The sequence below is a fragment of the Cervus elaphus genome, chromosome 11, assembly GCF_910594005.1.
Source record: "Cervus elaphus chromosome 11, mCerEla1.1, whole genome shotgun sequence".
Taxonomy (NCBI): Eukaryota; Metazoa; Chordata; class Mammalia; order Artiodactyla; family Cervidae; genus Cervus; species Cervus elaphus.
Window position 1 is genome coordinate 81,831,358 of NC_057825.1, and position 18,238 is coordinate 81,849,595.

Consider the following 18,238-nt stretch of genomic DNA (forward strand, 5'->3'; position numbering starts at 1 on the left):
GAAAACAAAACAAACAAACAAACAAAGAAATAGAGGAAAACAATAAAATGGGAAACACTAGAGATCTCTTCAAGAATATTAGAGATACCAAGGGAACATTTCATGCAAAGATGGGCTCAATAAAGGACAGAAAGCAGAAGCAGAAGAAGATAAGAAGAGGTGGCAAGAATACACAGAACTATACAAAAAAGATCTTCATGACCCAGATAACCACAACTGTGTGATCACTCACCTAGAGCCAGACATCCTAGAATGTGAAGTCAAGTGGGCCTTAGGAAGCATCACTAGGAACAAAGCTAGTGGAGGTGATGGAATTCCAGTTGAGCTATTTCAAATCCTAAAAGATGATGCTTTGAAAGTGCTGCACTCAGTATGCCAGCAAATTTGGAAAGCTCAGCAGTGGCCACAGGACTGGAAAAGGATTGCATTCCAATCCCAAAGAAAGGCAATGCCAAAGAGTGCTTAAACTACTGCACAATTGCACTCATCTCACACGCTAGTAAAGTAATGCTCAAAATTCTCCAAGACAGGCCTCAACAGTACATGACCCGTGAACTTCCAGATGTTCAAGCTGGTTTTAGAAAAGACAGAAGAACCAGAGATCACATTGTCAACATCCGCTGGATCATCGAAAAAGTAAGAGAGTTCCAGAAAAACATCTATTTTTGCTTTATTCACTATGCCAAAACCTTTGACTGTGTGGATCACAATAAACTGTGGAACAAATTCTGAAAGAGATGGGATACACCTGACGTGCCTCTTGAGAAATCTGTATGCAGGTCAGGAAGCAACAGTTAGAACTGGATGTGGAATAATAGACTGGTTCCAAATAGGGAAAGGAGTATGTCAAGGCTGTATATTGTCACCCTGCTTATCTAACTTATATGCACAGTACATCATGAGAAGCTCTGGGCTGAATGAAGCACAAGCTGGAATAAGGATTGCCGGGAGAAATATCAATAACCTCAGATATGCAGATGACACTACCCTTACAACAGAAAGTGAAGAACTAAAGAGCCTGTTGATGAAAGTGAAAGAGGAGACTGAAAAAGTTGGCTTAAAACTCAACATTCAGAAAACTAAGATCATGGCATCTGGTCCCATCACCTCATGGGAAATAGATGAGGAAACAGTGGCAGACTTTATTTTTTGGGGCTCCAAAATCACAGCAGATGGTGATTGCAGCCATGAAATTAAAAGACGCCTACTCCTTGGAAGGAAAGTTATGGCCAACCTAGACAGCATATTAAAAAGCAGAGACATTACTTTGCCAACAAAGTTCCGTCTAGTCAAGGCTATGGTTTTTCCAGTGGTCATGTATGGATGTGAGAGTTGGACTGTAAAGAAAGTTGAGCACCAAAGAATTGATGCATTTGAACTGTGGTGTTGCAGAAGACTCTTAAGAGTCCCTTGGACTGCAAGAAGATCCAACCAGTTCATCCTAAAGGAGATCAGTCCTGGGTGTTCATTGGAAGGACTAATGTTGAAGCTGAAACTCCAATACTTTGGCCACCTGATGCAAAGAGCTGACTCATTGGAAAAGACCCTGATGCTGGGAGGGATTGGGGGCAGGAGGAGAAGGGGACAACAGAGGATGAGATGGTTGGATGACATCACCGACTCAGTGGATATGATTTTGGGTAAACTCCGAGAGTTGGTGATGGACAGGGAGGCCTGGCGTGCTGCAGTCCATGGGGTCACAAAGAGTCGGACATGACTGAGCCACTGAACTGAACTGAACTGAAGAGACACAGGTTTGTTGCCTGGGTCAGGAAGATCCCCTGGAGGAGGGCATGGCAACCCACTCCAGTATTCTTGCCTAGAGAATCCCATGGACATAGGAGCCTGGCAGGCTACAGTCGATAGGGTCACACAGAGTTGGACAGGACTGGAGTGACTGATTACGCATGCATACAGTTTAATCCCATTGTTGTGCAAGGGTCAGCTGTATGTGTAGAACACTATGTTAATTGCTTTGGAGGACCATCAGCAGTAACATAATCATTGCCCAAAGAACATGGGTCTCCTGCATTGCAGGCGGATTCTTTACCAACTGAGCTACAAGATTACCGCACAATTAAGTCAAAATTGAATAAAGTCTGTAAATAAATTTACTATGGAAAAGAAACAGATCAGCTTTTTTTATTTAAAATCTGTTAAGCTATTACTTACTATAAAATTTATGTTGTGTGGTCACATTTCTTACCTTTTGTAAATGAAGATAGTTTCTAGGGAGGACTCGTTTTATAATTGCATGATGATAGGATTTTTGCTGGAAAATCACACCTAACCTGTTTCAAATATACTTCAACAAAATTAAAAAGAGAAAATAATAACCTACTGATATTCATTCCATATTTATTCAGTTTGCATCCTCTTAAGTCTTCTGCTTTTATTAGTCAGTGTTCTAGCCCTACTTGCTTTTGTTTTTAAGAAACAAGAATCATTTAGGGTTCAGTCCCTTTTACTTATGTAAATTGTCTACCACATTAAAAAATATTTCCTAACACTTTACTCATGTACCATATTTTCTCTTTTTTTTTAATGAGAAAAAAAATTCTATTCTTGGTTAAAATATATTGCTAATTTAAATAAATGAAAAAAAATAAATTTTTTTTAATATATTGCTAAAGTATTTCTTTTGTGTTTTTGTAGCTAACTGTAATAATTCTTTCGACTTCCTGCTGTTTCCTTATCAGTTATAGATAGACTTTGTAATCTCCAGCTAAGTTTAAAAAAAAAAAACAATAATGAGATTTTCTTGGTCATATATTCTCCTTTTCCAGTGTTCTGCATCACATCCTCTGTTTATTTTCAGTTCTTGCAAGGACCTTGTTTTCTTAGAGCCTTTATCCTACTTCAGAAGTTTTCCCCTATTCATTAAAACATTTAGGACTTTCTGACCCCAAAAGATATTTTAATTGGGCCTAGGTTGATCATCTTAAGTTTTTTGCTGAATGTTCAGTTTGAATCTGTTCTGGGCTATTGCATGTTTGCAGTCTATGTTGTTGGCTTCTTTGTTAAACACTGTCACTCATTAATAAGTTGATACCTGATTTATGATGCTGAATTTTTTGTCTATCCAGGCATGTTCAAATATATCTTATTTAGCTTATAAAGAATGGGCTTATTTTATTGTCATTTTATAGGGTTAATTTGAGTGCTTTGCCGAAAGTTTTGGTAGCATTTTTCTATTCAGAATAGCTTCCAGGTCCCGTTGGAAAGCTTTTGAGATCAGTCTTTCTTAGACTGCCCTAAAGATACATAAATAACTATTAACTTTGCCCAAACTTCACTTTTCTTCCTTTCCTTTTCATTTCTTCTCATTTTTCTTATTTGATTTGCTATCTGAATTCCTGCCATTTAATAAGTGCTTGATAAATAATAGTTGAATTAAATAAGATTAACTGCTTATTAGAAGAACGTAGTATAGTCCTTTTACTTGATGACATGCCTAGCATATTTTCCCCCCACTTTGGATGCTAAAACATAACTTGATTTACAGAGAAGGAATTACTGAAGAGTGAAACCCTCTCAGATTTAGCTTTCCTGGTAGGGCTTAATACATGGCATATTTAATCATCAGACTTAGATCTATCAACAAATTCTCCCCAGCCTGAGTGTTATTCTGTATCGGAACTTAGGCTCCATTTTCTATTAAAATATTTCATTAGTTATTTTAAATCCTTCTCTTACCTTTCTAAATATCTCAGTTGATTTTTTTAAAGTTATTATCATTGACCTGATAATTGTCATACAGCAGATGAGCTAGCTATTCTTAGGACCTATCTATATTCATATAACACAAGCCACGGCCACTCTGCACAAATGTGTGCTTTCGAAAGCTGTCATTTGATTAAAGGCTTAAGAGATTATATTGGCTAAAGAGGTTGCTGGTCTGGCTTTTAGAAGGGCCCAATTACCAGTAGCTAAAGAAAATAAACTTGATTTCAGTAAAGTATGCATTGATACTAGTATTTTTCTCTTCTAAATACCAAAGCTTAAAAGTTCCTATGTAACATGACCACTTAAATAATACAGCATAATAATTTGTGTGGTGGTCTAATGATAGTAGTGATTTCATCCTATTAAAACGTATCATTACAAATTATAGAGAACAAGTGTCCTTTTTCATTAGGATTTTATGTGATACCAGTGTGACAGTTCACTAATCTTTTTTGTTTATGATATATTATCTTTTCTGTCACTGGTAAGAACATATATTATGCATGGAAGAGCACAGTTATTGAAGAAGACAAAATTTGAGCCTTGTCTAAACCAAGCTTTTGACTTTTATTTTCATCAGATACTTTTTTGGACAGGTCTTAGGGTATTTAAATGTTAAAATGCTTTTCACTTAAATGTGATATATTGCTTAGAAGTCTCATATTTCTCAGCTTAATATTTATGTGATCTATGTGTATCCTAACGACGCTGAATATTAGTTATTAACAGGAAAATAAACAAATGGCATTTGAACAAGCTTTTATTTAGGGCCTAATTACTGTGTGCCAGGTACGAATCTAGACCCTAGGCTATAGGGAAAAAAGATGGATTTAACAATTTTCCTATGTTCAAGGAGCTTACCGCCTGGCTACTATTTTTATAGACTTATAAATAAATTAATTAAAAGCCAGTGTAAATGCTAAAGGAGACATATGTGTTAAGTACTGTGGAGTCATGTCACATCAGTCTTCCTGGACAGTCTTGGAAGGCTGCTCCAAGAAGGTAACTTTTGCATTAAGTCCTCATTGTGCATCTGGCACTATCTTGTAAAATTAGAAAGCACTTTAAGTACACTAATGTATTCTAATGAAAATAACATTCATTTAAAATGTTAAATATTCCCCCCTTAATCATTAAAACAATGCTTGAAATACCCTGGGACAAAATGAAACTGTACTTTGCGTAGTTGTTGGAAGGCACTTTTTCTTCAAGAAGGCATTTGAGTCGAGCACACTTATTATTAGTTCCCTTAAATTTCAGCTTTTAACTCTGCAACTTGCAGCGTTCAGTGGAAATGTTTAAATAGTTGAACTACCTTAATAATAATTACATGAAGTTTTGCTATGTAACTCTTTACAAAAGTATTAAAAGTCCTTAAGTGCAATTTATAATCTTGTGCAAGTTCACATGTATAATTTACTTTAAAAAAACACCTTATTTTTTAACCTTTAAAAAATTATTACCTGATTGAGGCCATAGTAGAAATATGTGAATGTGTGTATATGCATAATTAATGCAGATCTTATTTACAAAGTCAAACCAAGATTTTTGTTGCTTGTTCTCTTTTGTAATCGTTTTTGCTTCATTATAGCTTGAGCATAAATACCTTATTTAAGCTTTTTTCTTTCCAAAAACTTATTTTTACAAATGTTAATTATAGTAGCAGTGACCATAAATGAAACTTGCATATATTACTCAAACTAGTTGCCAGAAAATTTTTGGTAACTTAAATCATAAAATCTATAAAGCAAGACTACAAACTTCTGAAATCTTTTATTGTTGTAAGTCATACCTTGCCTCCTTTTTAAGAACATATAGCAATACAGATTTATTTGAAGTCTGGGGCTTCTCTTTTTAAAAAATATTTATTATAGTATCATGATTTGTGATATACAACTGTTTTGCTAAATATTGTATTTTGTACCATTAGGATCTACAGCTAGAATATGGACAAGGACACCAAAGTAGTTACTTTTTAGGTGCAAACAAGTAAGTAAAATCCTTTTAAAATTATATTTAAATTTAAGAATAATTAAGTTGCCTTTAAATATGTTATTAATTTTATTTTAAATATTTACAGTAGTAAATTTACTAGTCTGGTGGATTATATTTTATAATAATATGTTTTAAACTTTTTTTAAATTACTGCCTTGCCAATCAATAATTGTCATAATGGGGACAGTCACCTTAAATTTTTTATGTCAAGCTACTTTGTAGACCTTACCTGTTAGGGAAAGCTAAGTACATTCCAACTGAAGAGGAATATATGTTTCAGCAATGCATTTCCTTTATTTGCAGAGTTGACATGTTTATTCCTTACAAAACTTGTTCCGGTGCATCTTCCAATTGTGTTGGCCCGTGAAAACAGATGGAAATAGTCACACTGTTTAGAAATCTTTGTCTTAACTTTTAAAAAAATAAATAGATACAATGAGTCTCAAGTTTTTGAAGTTATCGTATATTTTATGCAAGAAATAAATCCAACAGTTAATGCAAGGTCCGCTCTATACCAGGCACTGTCTAGCTGATGCAGCCCAGCGGTGAAAAGGCACCTGGCTTACAAGGTGTAGCAATTGAAGATGTTCACAGGCCTGAGTTAGCCTGTTACCGGGCCAGGGTCTCTGCTGTTTCTCAGTCTCATTTCCTGAGTTCATGGATAAATTATCATTATAAAAGCTAATTTATAGGAAAATATTTAAACTGACAAAATCTCCCAGCTATGTGGCTATTATTTCAGTAGTCAGAACTACTTAAAATTTCAAAATATATTTTCAGTGAAATTAGAGGTTTGAGACATATTTTAAGTTAAGCAGGTGACTAAAAGACGGGCAACTCAGATTCTCATATTTAGAGATAGTAATGCAAAATCTTGTCTCTTGTTTTTATAAACTCAATGTTTAATTTAAATATTCTTTTTTTAACTCAGAGAAAGCTTTGAATGACAAGCTAGAGAAGTGCATTAGTTATGATTTAGCTCAAGGTTTTGTTTTTTTTTTTTCACCTTATGTTTCCTAAAATTTAAAATAAGTATAAAATTTCCCTGCTAGGAAAATGAAGTTTTGTCAAAATAGTAGCAATCTTTTATTTATAGTTTGTCCTGATTTATTGATGGGCAACAAAGGAAAGTCTATCTCATAATGGGTTAGCAAAAAAATTCTGATGTGTTTCTGTGTTATTTTTGCCTTAATTTCTCCCTAGTTTTAAGAATCTTGTTAGCAAATTTTGATGTGTTTTTATGAGATTTGATAATTTGGAAAAACATTTCATTTACCTTTTTTAGTTTATTTTAAATATATTTTTATATTATATACTTACTAAAATACCCCCAAAATAGCCTGTCACTAAGTGCTTTTCCAGATTCCTTGGTTCTCATTTGTCTGATTGTGGGTTGTTTTTTTTTTGATTGTTAAACATTTTCATATTATATAGTTTACTTTGGCTAGGTAAAATGTTAATAATTTGCCCAACCTTCATTTTTTGATTAATTGGATCCCTGCTTAAGGAACTGTATTCTATATAACGAATCACTGGCAAGGTAGGTTGGCCAAAAGTTTGCACTTTGGCTGTGTTTCATGTACAGGTATATACATACATGTGACATGAGCATGGATGTAGCACTTCTCTTACTGTACCGATATGTCTGCTTTATTCTTGTGACCAGGCAGTGTTTTAAAACTCACAGGATTTTCTGCTTTCTCCATAGGTGATCAGGCAGACAGATTTCCATTTATGGGTTTCTACCTATTCCAGACCACATAGGAACTATCTAAGAGAGTTTTTTTGTTGTTTTTTTTTAAAATAGAATACATATGTATTTTGACTTAGTTATTTTCTTTTGAATTCTGTTAATATGGGGGTCAACTTTTCTATTTAAAACCAATAAGATATTATTTTTAAAAGAAAAATTATTTCTGATTTCTTTTAATATAGAGCCAAAGTTCTAAAAATAAATTCTCTTCTAAAGACTTAAATAACAGTGAGAAGAAATTCCTGGCGTAATTAAGTAGAGCAGTGCACACGTCTGTGCTAAGTCACTTTAGTCGTGTCCGACTCTGTGCGACCCCGTGGACTGCAGCCTGCCAGGCTCCTCCATCCAGGGGGTTCTCCTGGCAAGGATACTGGAGTGGGTTGCCGGGCCCCTCCAGGGGATCTTCCTGACCCAGGGATCGAACCCACATCTCTTATGCCTCCTGCGTTGGCGGGTGGGTTCTTTTACCACTAGCACCACCTTGGAGTGCAGCAGTACTAAATGCCAGATCAGAGTCAGAACTGTCTCTTGCTATAACTATGTAACTTAGAGAAATTTACTTCAGTTTTCTCTAATGAATGGGGATTATAATAGTACCTGCCTCATAGTATGTTAAGGATGAAATGGAATGATCATTGCAAAACATTTAACACCTTTTTAGTAAAAACACGTTTGTCGCCATTACTTACAGTATTTACTCAGTAAATCTTGATTGTAAGAGTAAATGAGTATGAGTGAAAGAATAAAATTGCCTTTTGGTTTTAAAGAAATCGGGAGGTTTTTTGCTTTGTTTTTTAATATAATCAGGGCAATACTTAACAGTTTTGAGCCAGTTAGGCAGTTTTGAAAGAGTATACTAACAAGCAACTGATTCAGATGTGCTAAACACTTCGGTGGTGGCTTTTTATTTCTCTATCTGCTTCTTCGGTTCATCAGTTAAATATATGATCTGTTTACAGATTGTACCATTTGTAAACTCTTCATCCAAATTTTTTAGTCATTTTAGATTGACTTTATTTAATTCAATATGTGAGGGCATCTTTTTTGATTTGTTTTATTCATTACTGTTTCAAAATTCCATAAAAGGCATTTAAGTAGGCTAGTGAATAGTGACATAATTTTATTATGTTGCATCCAGTGTTGTGATTAAATCAATATCATATTTTTCTTCAATGCATTCAAAATATAATATTTAGTAAAGATGAACCTTTATGTAAATTTAGCCATATTTCATTTTCTCTTTTATAAAGGCTGAAAAGCAAACAATGTTTTCTCCTTTTCATTAAGACTTCATGAAATTCTATAACTTTGTTAACAAAATATCTTAACTCATCATAGGAGATTTACAAGTAAATAAATAAAAAATATATGAGCCCCTAGCCATAGAATGTCTGCTTTTTCATGTTCTCTTATTTTTACAGAACCTTTAATGCCAGGAAGATAGTGTTTTAAAAAGTGAAATGCCATATAACTCCAATTAAATGTGGTAAACTGAAAATAAAAATACATTTTAAATTCTCCTTTTAATTATTTTCAAATGCTAATATTCTCTACTGGAAAAGAAATGGCTCAGAAAATATTGTCATATGCTTAAGAAAAACCTTTTTTCATATCTTCTAAGATGGCTTCCCTTATAGCTCAGTTGGTAAAGACTTTGCAAGACCCGGGTTTGATTCATGAGTTGGGAAGATCCCCTGGAGAAGGAAATGGCAACCCACTCCAATAATCTTGCCTGGAGAATCCCATGGACAGAGGAGCCTGGCAGGCTACAGTCCATGGGATTGCAAGAGTTGGACACAACTTAGCGACTAACCCCCCAAGATAGTGTGAAAGCCTACTGTAGAGTTTAGAAGAAATTATATTTCATTTGATAAATGTACAGCAGTGCTTCTGAAATTTTTAGTCTCAGGATCCCTTTACAGTCTTAAAAATTATTAATGACTTCAGTGAGCTTTTGTCTATATGGGTTACAAATATAAATACTTGTAGTACTGAAAGCTTCAAAAATTTTTTCATTTCAAATAATAATATACTCATTCCATGTTATCATTAACAAAGTTTTTTGTGTGTATTAAAAAAATTACTCATCTTTAAGAATGAAGTGAAATGCAAACTCTTAATGGTACTTTCTTTGTAACCCTAGTTGGTTCTTCTCATGAGACTTAGAAGCAGCTTATATATGGCAGTATAATACAGCAAACATTTTGATGAGGGCCACAAACAGCATTGTTTTATGAAGAATAGCTGGTTTTTTCTGAAGCAGAATAATATTAGGGGAAAAGGTGGCATTGTTTTATATTTTTTGCAGAAATTCTTAATATCTGGCTTGATAGAACACAGCTGGATTCTCATGTCTGTTACTAATCTATTATGATATACATCTCATGAAAACATGAAAAGAGAAAGTGTTAGTCATTCAGTCGTGTCCAGCTCTTTGGGACCCCATGGACTGTAGTCTGCCAAGCGTCTCTGTCCATGGAATTCTCCAGGCAAGAATACTGGAGTGGGTAGCCATGCCCTTCTCCAGGGGATCTTCCTGACCCCAGGATTGAACCCAGGTCTGCCACATTTCTTTACCATCTGAGCCACCAGGGAAGCCCTTCACATCTCATAATCTCCAGAAAACTCTCCTGAGTTTCATTCTCAATGAAAGAATAAAAGTGAAAAAGAAAGAAAAAGAGTGAATGAGTATGTTTTTTTTTTAAAGTGCTTTACATTATGAAAATAGTTTTTACCTTGCAAACCTCTTACAGGAGCCTAAAGGACCTCCATGGTTGCCAGACCATACTTTGAGAATTGCTAATTTAGAGCAGTGTTACTTGGTTGATAATAATAATGCTAAAAACCCCATTAACTGAATACTTACTGTACTCTAACTTACTGTTCAAAGCATTTTACCTATATTAATTCACTGTATTTTCAGATAGACAGTTTGATCTAGATACTATTGTAATTCCCACTTTACAGATATGGAAACTGAAGCTTAGGGAAATCATAGTAACTGATTGAAGGCCACATCACTTACAGTGGCAGAGACTACTTCCCAGCTTGAAATCATTTTGCTACACTGCCTCCAGGTAGAAGCTCTGTCTGTTAGACCTAGCCCTTGAAGAGCTTTGTGAATAGATAATACGTTTGGCTTAAGTCCCTCAATGTTTTTACGTGCAAAATAGGGTTTGCAATTAGTTTATGGTTCTCCTATGTCATTTACAACTCCAGAGTTAAAATTCTGTCATTTTAAAAGACTTAAATTGTTATTTAACTATCCTAATTAAAACACTTGATGGCTAAAATCTGTTCTGTTAATTGTTTATACTAGCTAACCATACCTTTCATTTTCTCTGGTTTTATGCTTTGATAATTCTGAGGGTAGTTTTTTCCACTTTACATAATAGGAAAGGGAAATGATTAGAAGGTACTACCTTACAGTTTTTGAGGACAGTAAATTTTCTGCTGAATCACTTTTACCATAGTAATCTACCAGTAACCATATTTCTCTCATTCTCACTAGCTTTAAGAAGGCTCTTGAGTTTTATGCTTAAAAAATATAATACAGGAGGTATGCTGCATGAACAGGCAGGGAAAAGAAGTAAGGGACCTTCAGGAATGCTGTGAATTCTCTCTTCCATTCCTGAATACCAAAGTTTTATAAATTGCTCCTAATGATAAAATCCTCACACCTGGGCTGATGCAGGCTTAGTCTCCCAAAAGTGTAAATGTGTTTGCCAGTACACCACTGGAGAACAGATCCTTCAGGTAAGTGAGTGTCTTCTGTGAAAGCAAAGTGCTGCTACATTCATGTATTCACATCACATGCATGCATGCTTTTGCAGAGATCCAACATGTTGAGTTTCATTTTGTAGGATTGCCTGAGAGCATGATGTTTTTTTAAAGTGTGTCACCTTTCTTAAGAAAAAGAAAATATAATTTCAGGTGTCAGGTAAAATAGTCCAATAAAAATGTAAATCCTGGAAACCCTTGGGTGTGACCCTGCAATTATTGTTTTGTCAGTTCTATTGTGACATTTCATGGTGGGTTGTCCTTTGTTTGAATTGATATTTTTTCAGTAAACACTAGGATTTATTTTGTTCATTTAAAATACATGTATAAAGACATGAGCAGCAGAAAATAGAGATGTTTTTATTTTTATTTATTAAATGATGTTTTATGGTATAGAGATGATTGTTGTAGCAAGTTTTTAGTGAGTAATAAAAGTGTTTATTTGAAAAATTTATATATAAGGTTAATGTGATAAAAAATTGTACTTGGTATTTCTTTGCTTTATTCACATTATTTTTAATTTTTACTTTTCTCCAAAGGAGTCTTCTGAAGTCTGTAGAAGAAGAATTACATCAGCGGTAACTTTAATTTTTAATTAAGTTTAAAATATTTTATGTTACAGATGAGTCAAGTCCGTTTGCCCCCTTCTGTATCATATAGCCTAAGAGTGTTTTGTTGTTGTTTTAATATTCTGAATTCTGTAAAGATATAGAAATAAATTCTGTCCTGTGTTAGCTCTTCTTGCATTTTCTAAAATTTCTTCTTAAGCCTTTTGGTAAAGTCCATTTAGTAACAGTGGAATTAACCTTTTTTATCCTTAGAGGGCATGTGGCACATTTAGAAGATGATGAAGGAGATGATGATGAATCTAAAAAGTAAGTTCTGTTTCCATTTTTAGTAAAAGAAAGAGTGTCATTTGACCTGATTGAGTAAATCTGACGGCTTAATACTGAAGTAATTTTACTGTCTTTTATAATATAGTATCATGGGTTGTTTATAATATAGTATCATAGGACTTCCCTGGTGGCTCAGACGGTAAGGCGTCTGCCTACAATGTGGGAGACCCAGGTTTGATCCCTGGGTTGGGAAGATCCTCTGGAGAAGGAAATGGCAGCCCACTCTAGTACTCTTGCCTGGAAAATCCCATGGACAGAGGAGCGTGGTAGGCTAGAGTCCATGGGGTCACAAAGAGTTGGACACAACTGAGCGACTTCATCATGGGTTGTACCAGAGTTTCTTTCCTTTTCTCTGTTCTAGTTGTATTAGTTCGGGCATCCTTATCAAAATACCATAGACTGGTATTTATTTCTCATGGTTTTGGAGGCTGGGCTGCTGGTCAGTTTACTTCCTGGTGAGAGCTCTCCTCCAGGCTTGCAGACAGCTGCCTTCTCAGTCAGTATATCCTTAGACTTCCCTCAGTGTGTGCGTGCAGACAGAGAAGTCTCTCTTCCTCTTTTTATAAGGCCACCAATCCTATTGGATTAGGGCCTCATTCTTTTTTTTTTTTTTTTAGGGCCTCATTCTTATGACCTCAGTTAAATGAGCTTAATTTTTAAAAGCACTCCCAAAAGCACTGTCTCCAAATATAATCAGTCATATTGAAGTTAGGAGTTTAACATATAAATTTTGAGGAGACACAGTTCAGTCCAAAAAGTCTTATTAACTCATTCCAGCATCAACTCTAAAGTCCAAAGACTCATCTAAATATCATCTAAGTCAATCTGATATAGATCTCATGATCCCTAGATCACCTTCAGGATTTATTCTTTCCTTCTTTTGAAGAAGCATACCTGTTTGGAAAGCTCTGTCATCCTGTCCACAGCCTCCCTTCATTTTGTCTTGTCCATCTTCCATTCAAGCTGCCAGTGTTTGTTCTGGTACAATCCCATGAATTCTTCTCTGAGTGATAGTTCAGGCATACCCGTGGTGTTCTCTCCAGTACATGCTTTCTGATGCCATCCATTTCGGAGCTAATATGGATAGGCTGAGAATTTTTCAAATTTCAAGTTCTGGCTCCTTTTTGCTTAATAATTCCTTCTTCAGTTCATCTCTCTTCTCTCATTTCACTGTAAACAATCAGAAAAAACCGAGCCACTCTTTCAGCAGTTTGCTTCGAAATCTCCTCAGCTAACTTATCCAGTTTCATCCCTTGCACATTTTCCTTCCACAGAACACTAGAACAACACAATTCAGCCAAGTTCTCTGCCACTTTTTATGAAGGATTACCTTTCCTCCATTTCCCAGTAACTGCATTCCCATCTTGAAACCTCACCAGAATAGCCTTTAATGTTCACATTTCTACCAGTATTCTGTTAATGACTATTTGTGTATTCTCAGAGAAGATGGAAGCTTTCTCACCAGCTCTCCTGTTTTCTCACTGACCTCTCACTCTTAGCATCCATATTTAACTCTTACAGTCTTTGCTTATTACTCAGTCTCAAAACTGTTTCCACATTTCTAGGTGTTTGTTACAGTAGCACCCCACTTCTTGGTACCAAAATATGTTTTAACTCAGGCTGCCATAACGAAATATCATAGACTGAGTGGCTTGAGCAACAGAGACTGGTCACAGTTCTGGAGGCTGGATGTTCAAGATAAGGCGCCTGCAGGTTCAGCTCCCAGTGAAGGCCCTCTTCTTGGCTCGGAGACAGTGGCCTTCTTGCCTTGTCCTCACACAGCCTTTTCTCATCTGTGCACACACACACACAGAAGGAGATCTCTTCCTCATCTCACAAAGCCACCAATCCTGTTGGATCAGCTCCCTACCCATATGACCTCATTTAACCTCAGTTACCTCCTAGAAGTCCTATGTCCAAACGCAAGCACATTGGCGGATAGAGTTGCAACCTACGAATTGTAAGTGGACACAGTTCAGTCTATAGCAGGAGTTGATTAAAAAAAAATAATAACTTTGAAAAATGTTTACAGAGACAGTAGACATATCCTGTGGTTTAATGTTATAAATTAGTAATTGGTTGCTGCTAGAATTATTACTGTAACTACAAAGAGTCTTACTATATGGTTGGTTAAATTTCATCTGATATGTTTCAAGTAAGCAAATCCTTTGGGTACAATTTATTTATTTTTTTTTTTACAATTGTATTTTTAAGGGGAGAATATTTTCCCTTCTGTATTTATTGATGTTAGTTCTTTGAGAGAGGAGAGGGAGTTTGTTTTTGTTTTTTTAAATAAGGATGCAGTTTCCTGGCAGAGTGACGAAAACACCTGAGAAGCCATTGGAACATTGATTTTCTTTCCTACCTCACCACTATGTGACCTTGGGCTGGGTCACTTAACCTCTCTGGGCCTCAGTCTCCTCAGCTGAGAATTTATGCTCAATAATCTTTTAATTTTAGTTCAGTCCTGAGTTATAATGAATCTCAAGTAAATTCTGCCATTAGTTTCATAGAGCATGTAAATGAAAAAAGCATGAAGCTTTTGATGAGCTTCATCAGAGATATTTCCTATCTAATAGTAGTAAAAATGAAGCTTATATCGTGATATATTTTTATATCATTTTGCTGTCTTTCCTTAAACCAATTGTTGCTTGTGTTTTTATATGAATTACATTTCAATTGATGTGAATTGGAATTAGAGCTATCTGTTCCAGTTTTAATTACTAAATATTATTTGGAAACAAGAAAGCATATAAACTCAGTTACTTCTCAGTAATACTTCATTCCGCATAACATGATCATTTCACAGAATATTTTGGAAAACACTCATCTTAGAAAAAGAAACCTGTATATACAAATCATCTATATTTTTGAAAAATGAATCATATTTTAATAATGATTTATTTATAAAATGAAGAGTTCTGATTCTAAGTGTTTATGTTTTTATAGTTCAACCATGAAAGCCAAAGTTCCACCTCCTTTGCCACCAAAGGTAAGAAGATTTGTATTTCAGTAGAATTATGTTTGCGTATGTTATTGTTCTGCCACTTTAATACTGTACTAGTACTTACTCTGTAGCTTATTTTCACTTAGGATTCACAAAGAAAAATCTTGAAGTTACTAATCATGATATAAGTAGATGATTGTAATTGTTTGTGTCTTTTTTTTTCCAATTTTCAAATTTATTATTTGATGTTAATTCTAAATAATAAGTTCTAGAAATTCATAAATAAAAATGATTATTTCACTTGGGTTAGAAAACTCATGTATTTAATAAGATTTTCTGTCCTCTAAATCTATAATCTACAAGTAACTGATTTCCTGAGAATGGGTAAAAAAAAGATAGTTACCATTACAGAGATTTAATTTTCAGAAGATACTTTTAAATAAAAAATACAATATAGGACAATAATTTAAAAATAAAATTTTACCAACAGAAGCTTTTTGTCAAACAAAACAAAGCATCATTAGAGAATTCCCTGGTGCTTCTATGGTTAGGACTTGGCACATTCCTTGCAAAGGCCCAGGTTCAATCCCTGGTGAGGGAACTAAGATCCCACAAGCTGTGTGGCATGACCAAAAATAAAAGGAATCATAAATAATAAAGTAATCCCAACTGATGGGATATTTTATAAGTAAAATAAGTTGATAGATATGGTAATTAAATTTATAAGCTCATATGCATAGCAAATTTTAATTATAAAATGAACTGTTTATAAAATGAGTTGTTATTAGGTTTGAAATCAGGAGTTATAAGTGAGAATTGGAGTCCAACCAGTCTAGATATCCAATGTACTACTATATTTTGTTTTCATTTTATACTTTTTAAAAAATCATGATCCACACACATAAGTAATATTGTTCTTTTTTGTTTAGTTTTACATTAGAAATAAGAGATCTGAATTTCAAAGAGATAAATACGGCTCAGTCTCCCTAATAAGGGATACAGTATAAAAATTTATAAATACTGCAAACCTTTGGCTGACTGGAGGTTTTTCCATTGTCTGCAGAGAAAGTCTCTCAGGTATCCTCTATTGCTGAGTTTGTGTTCTCTGATTTAATAAAATTTTAATCAGCATCTTCTCCTGTTGCGTATCTGGAAGATTAAGCATTAACATTAAAGACTTTCGAGTCATCTGAAAGAGACAGTTTAGAGATTAGCCTTGAAAGGAATTGAACTTTGATTAGCCTGAATGTTTAAAATAAAAAGAGATTCATTTAAATTGGAGATCATAAAGACCAGACTATTTTTATTTGGCAAATTTAAGTGGGTAGGCTTGTGAGGAATTAATAGAGAGTAGAACAAGGTCTTTTTTCTTGAGAAAACATTTTTGTGTACATTTTTAGGATATATATTAAGATTATCTGAATCAGATAGTTGAATATCCTTGAAACTCAACTATTAAACACAGTTTGAAAGCCTCTGATATATAATAATATTTACTTCAGGGAAGATACTTAATATTTTTCATGTTTAATGAAATGAGTGATTTCATGTTTAGTCATTGGTCTCCTTTTCTGTATTGTTTCAGCCTAAGTCCATATTCATACCACAGGAAACTCATTCTACTGAGGATGATAATCAAGGAACAATCAAGAGGTGTCCCACATCAGAGAGCCCAGCAAAGCCATCGCAAGTACCACCGAGGCCACCACCTCCCAGGTTACCGCCTCAGAAGCCTGTGGCTTTAGGTAATGACGAAGAGGAGGTAAAATAAGAGTGTTGCCAGGTTGTCATAATGCATGGAGAAAAGTAGAAGGACTCCTTCTTTTAAGAGATGCTTTGACATTCCTTTGAGGAGAAGAGAAGGAAGCAGTGGCTATAGAGATGAAGTCTGCTTTTTGCCTCATAGTTTGAAGTGTTTTTATGGCAGGATTACCTATGACCCAGGCTGATATTTTGCCCCTTGCTTCTCATTTCATGTCTAGCTTTCCCTCTTTTAGAGAATTATTTGTGCCCAATTTGTCATTTATCTGTAGAGTGAGGCAACAAAAGAAATTAAACTCTGAACAAACAAGGAAAATGTGTTTTGGTCCTAGGCTACTTCTTGAGAAAAAGACGAGGACGCCTTGTCTAACTCTTGTTTTATTTTGGTTAATCATTTTAGAAAAACGATTGTCGGTATTTGCCTCCAAATTAATCCTCAAAGGTGCTGTTTTAATATTGTGAAGTGTCTTATGTTTATGCAAAAGAAGCAATTAAAAAATAGAGTAGTAATGTTCCTTGGATAACAAACTATAAATTGCTTCTTTCCTGAAAGTAGTTATGTATTCAGTACTTTTTTCTTTTTAGCACAAATATATGTACTTAGATACAACCTGAATTTTAATTTGCCTATATGAAAGAAATAGAGATAAAACTAGAACATATATATGATTGTTATACTACTAAATATTCTGACTGGATAATCCCAAATGAAGGCTGAAACTGTCTCAGAGATAATATATTTTTTTCCTACTTGATAATTTTCTGAATGAAAATTTTCATGAAAATTAATCCTTTTTTTTAATATATTTAAACATATCTTATTGAAGGAAATGGAGTGAGCTCCTTCCAGCTAAATGGTGAACGAGATGGTTCATTATATCAACAGAATGAATATAGAGGCACTAACCTTTCAAGGAAAGAAAAGAAAGATGTACCAGTAGGTATTTATGTTCATAAGCTCTACTTGTATTTGTTTCCTTTTTGACTATTAGTTTTGCAGTTTTAATTAATGAAACAATAGCAATTATATATTTTATAATTAGTATATTTATATTTTAGTATGTTAATAGTAGGTTGTTTAAATCTTGAAAAACATTTCTTTGCTGTGGTAAACATGAATGAAGGCTTTCTACTCTTCAAATTATTTAGGCCAATTGGTTATACTGCATATTATAAAATGTGGCCTTCTAACATACTGGTAAACCCTTAATATTTTTGTGATTGTTGAGAAATATTATTCTCATTAATGAGAATGATTCTTACACGTTTCTTTTATGGTCTCAAGAACTTATGGAAGGAAAGCCATACCTTCTACCTCAGGACAAATTTCTGTCACATAATTTGTGATGTTACTACTTTTACCAAAGAAAATAGCTATCA

At 34.4% G+C, this 18,238-nt stretch overlaps 1 protein-coding gene across 4 annotated transcripts in view; it reads left to right on the forward strand.

Annotated features, from left to right (window-relative positions):
* Positions 1-18,238, forward strand: part of MAP4K3 (mitogen-activated protein kinase kinase kinase kinase 3) — a 179,148-nt gene that overhangs the window by 126,542 nt on the left and 34,368 nt on the right. For all 4 annotated transcript variants that reach the window (XM_043918177.1, XM_043918179.1, XM_043918178.1 and 1 more), the window contains 6 exons: positions 5,657-5,715; positions 11,794-11,832; positions 12,076-12,129; positions 15,100-15,142; positions 16,683-16,842; positions 17,686-17,795. In XM_043918177.1, the coding sequence (XP_043774112.1) occupies positions 5,657-5,715; positions 11,794-11,832; positions 12,076-12,129; positions 15,100-15,142; positions 16,683-16,842; positions 17,686-17,795 (465 nt within the window). The remainder of the gene's footprint in view (positions 1-5,656; positions 5,716-11,793; positions 11,833-12,075; positions 12,130-15,099; positions 15,143-16,682; positions 16,843-17,685; positions 17,796-18,238) is intronic.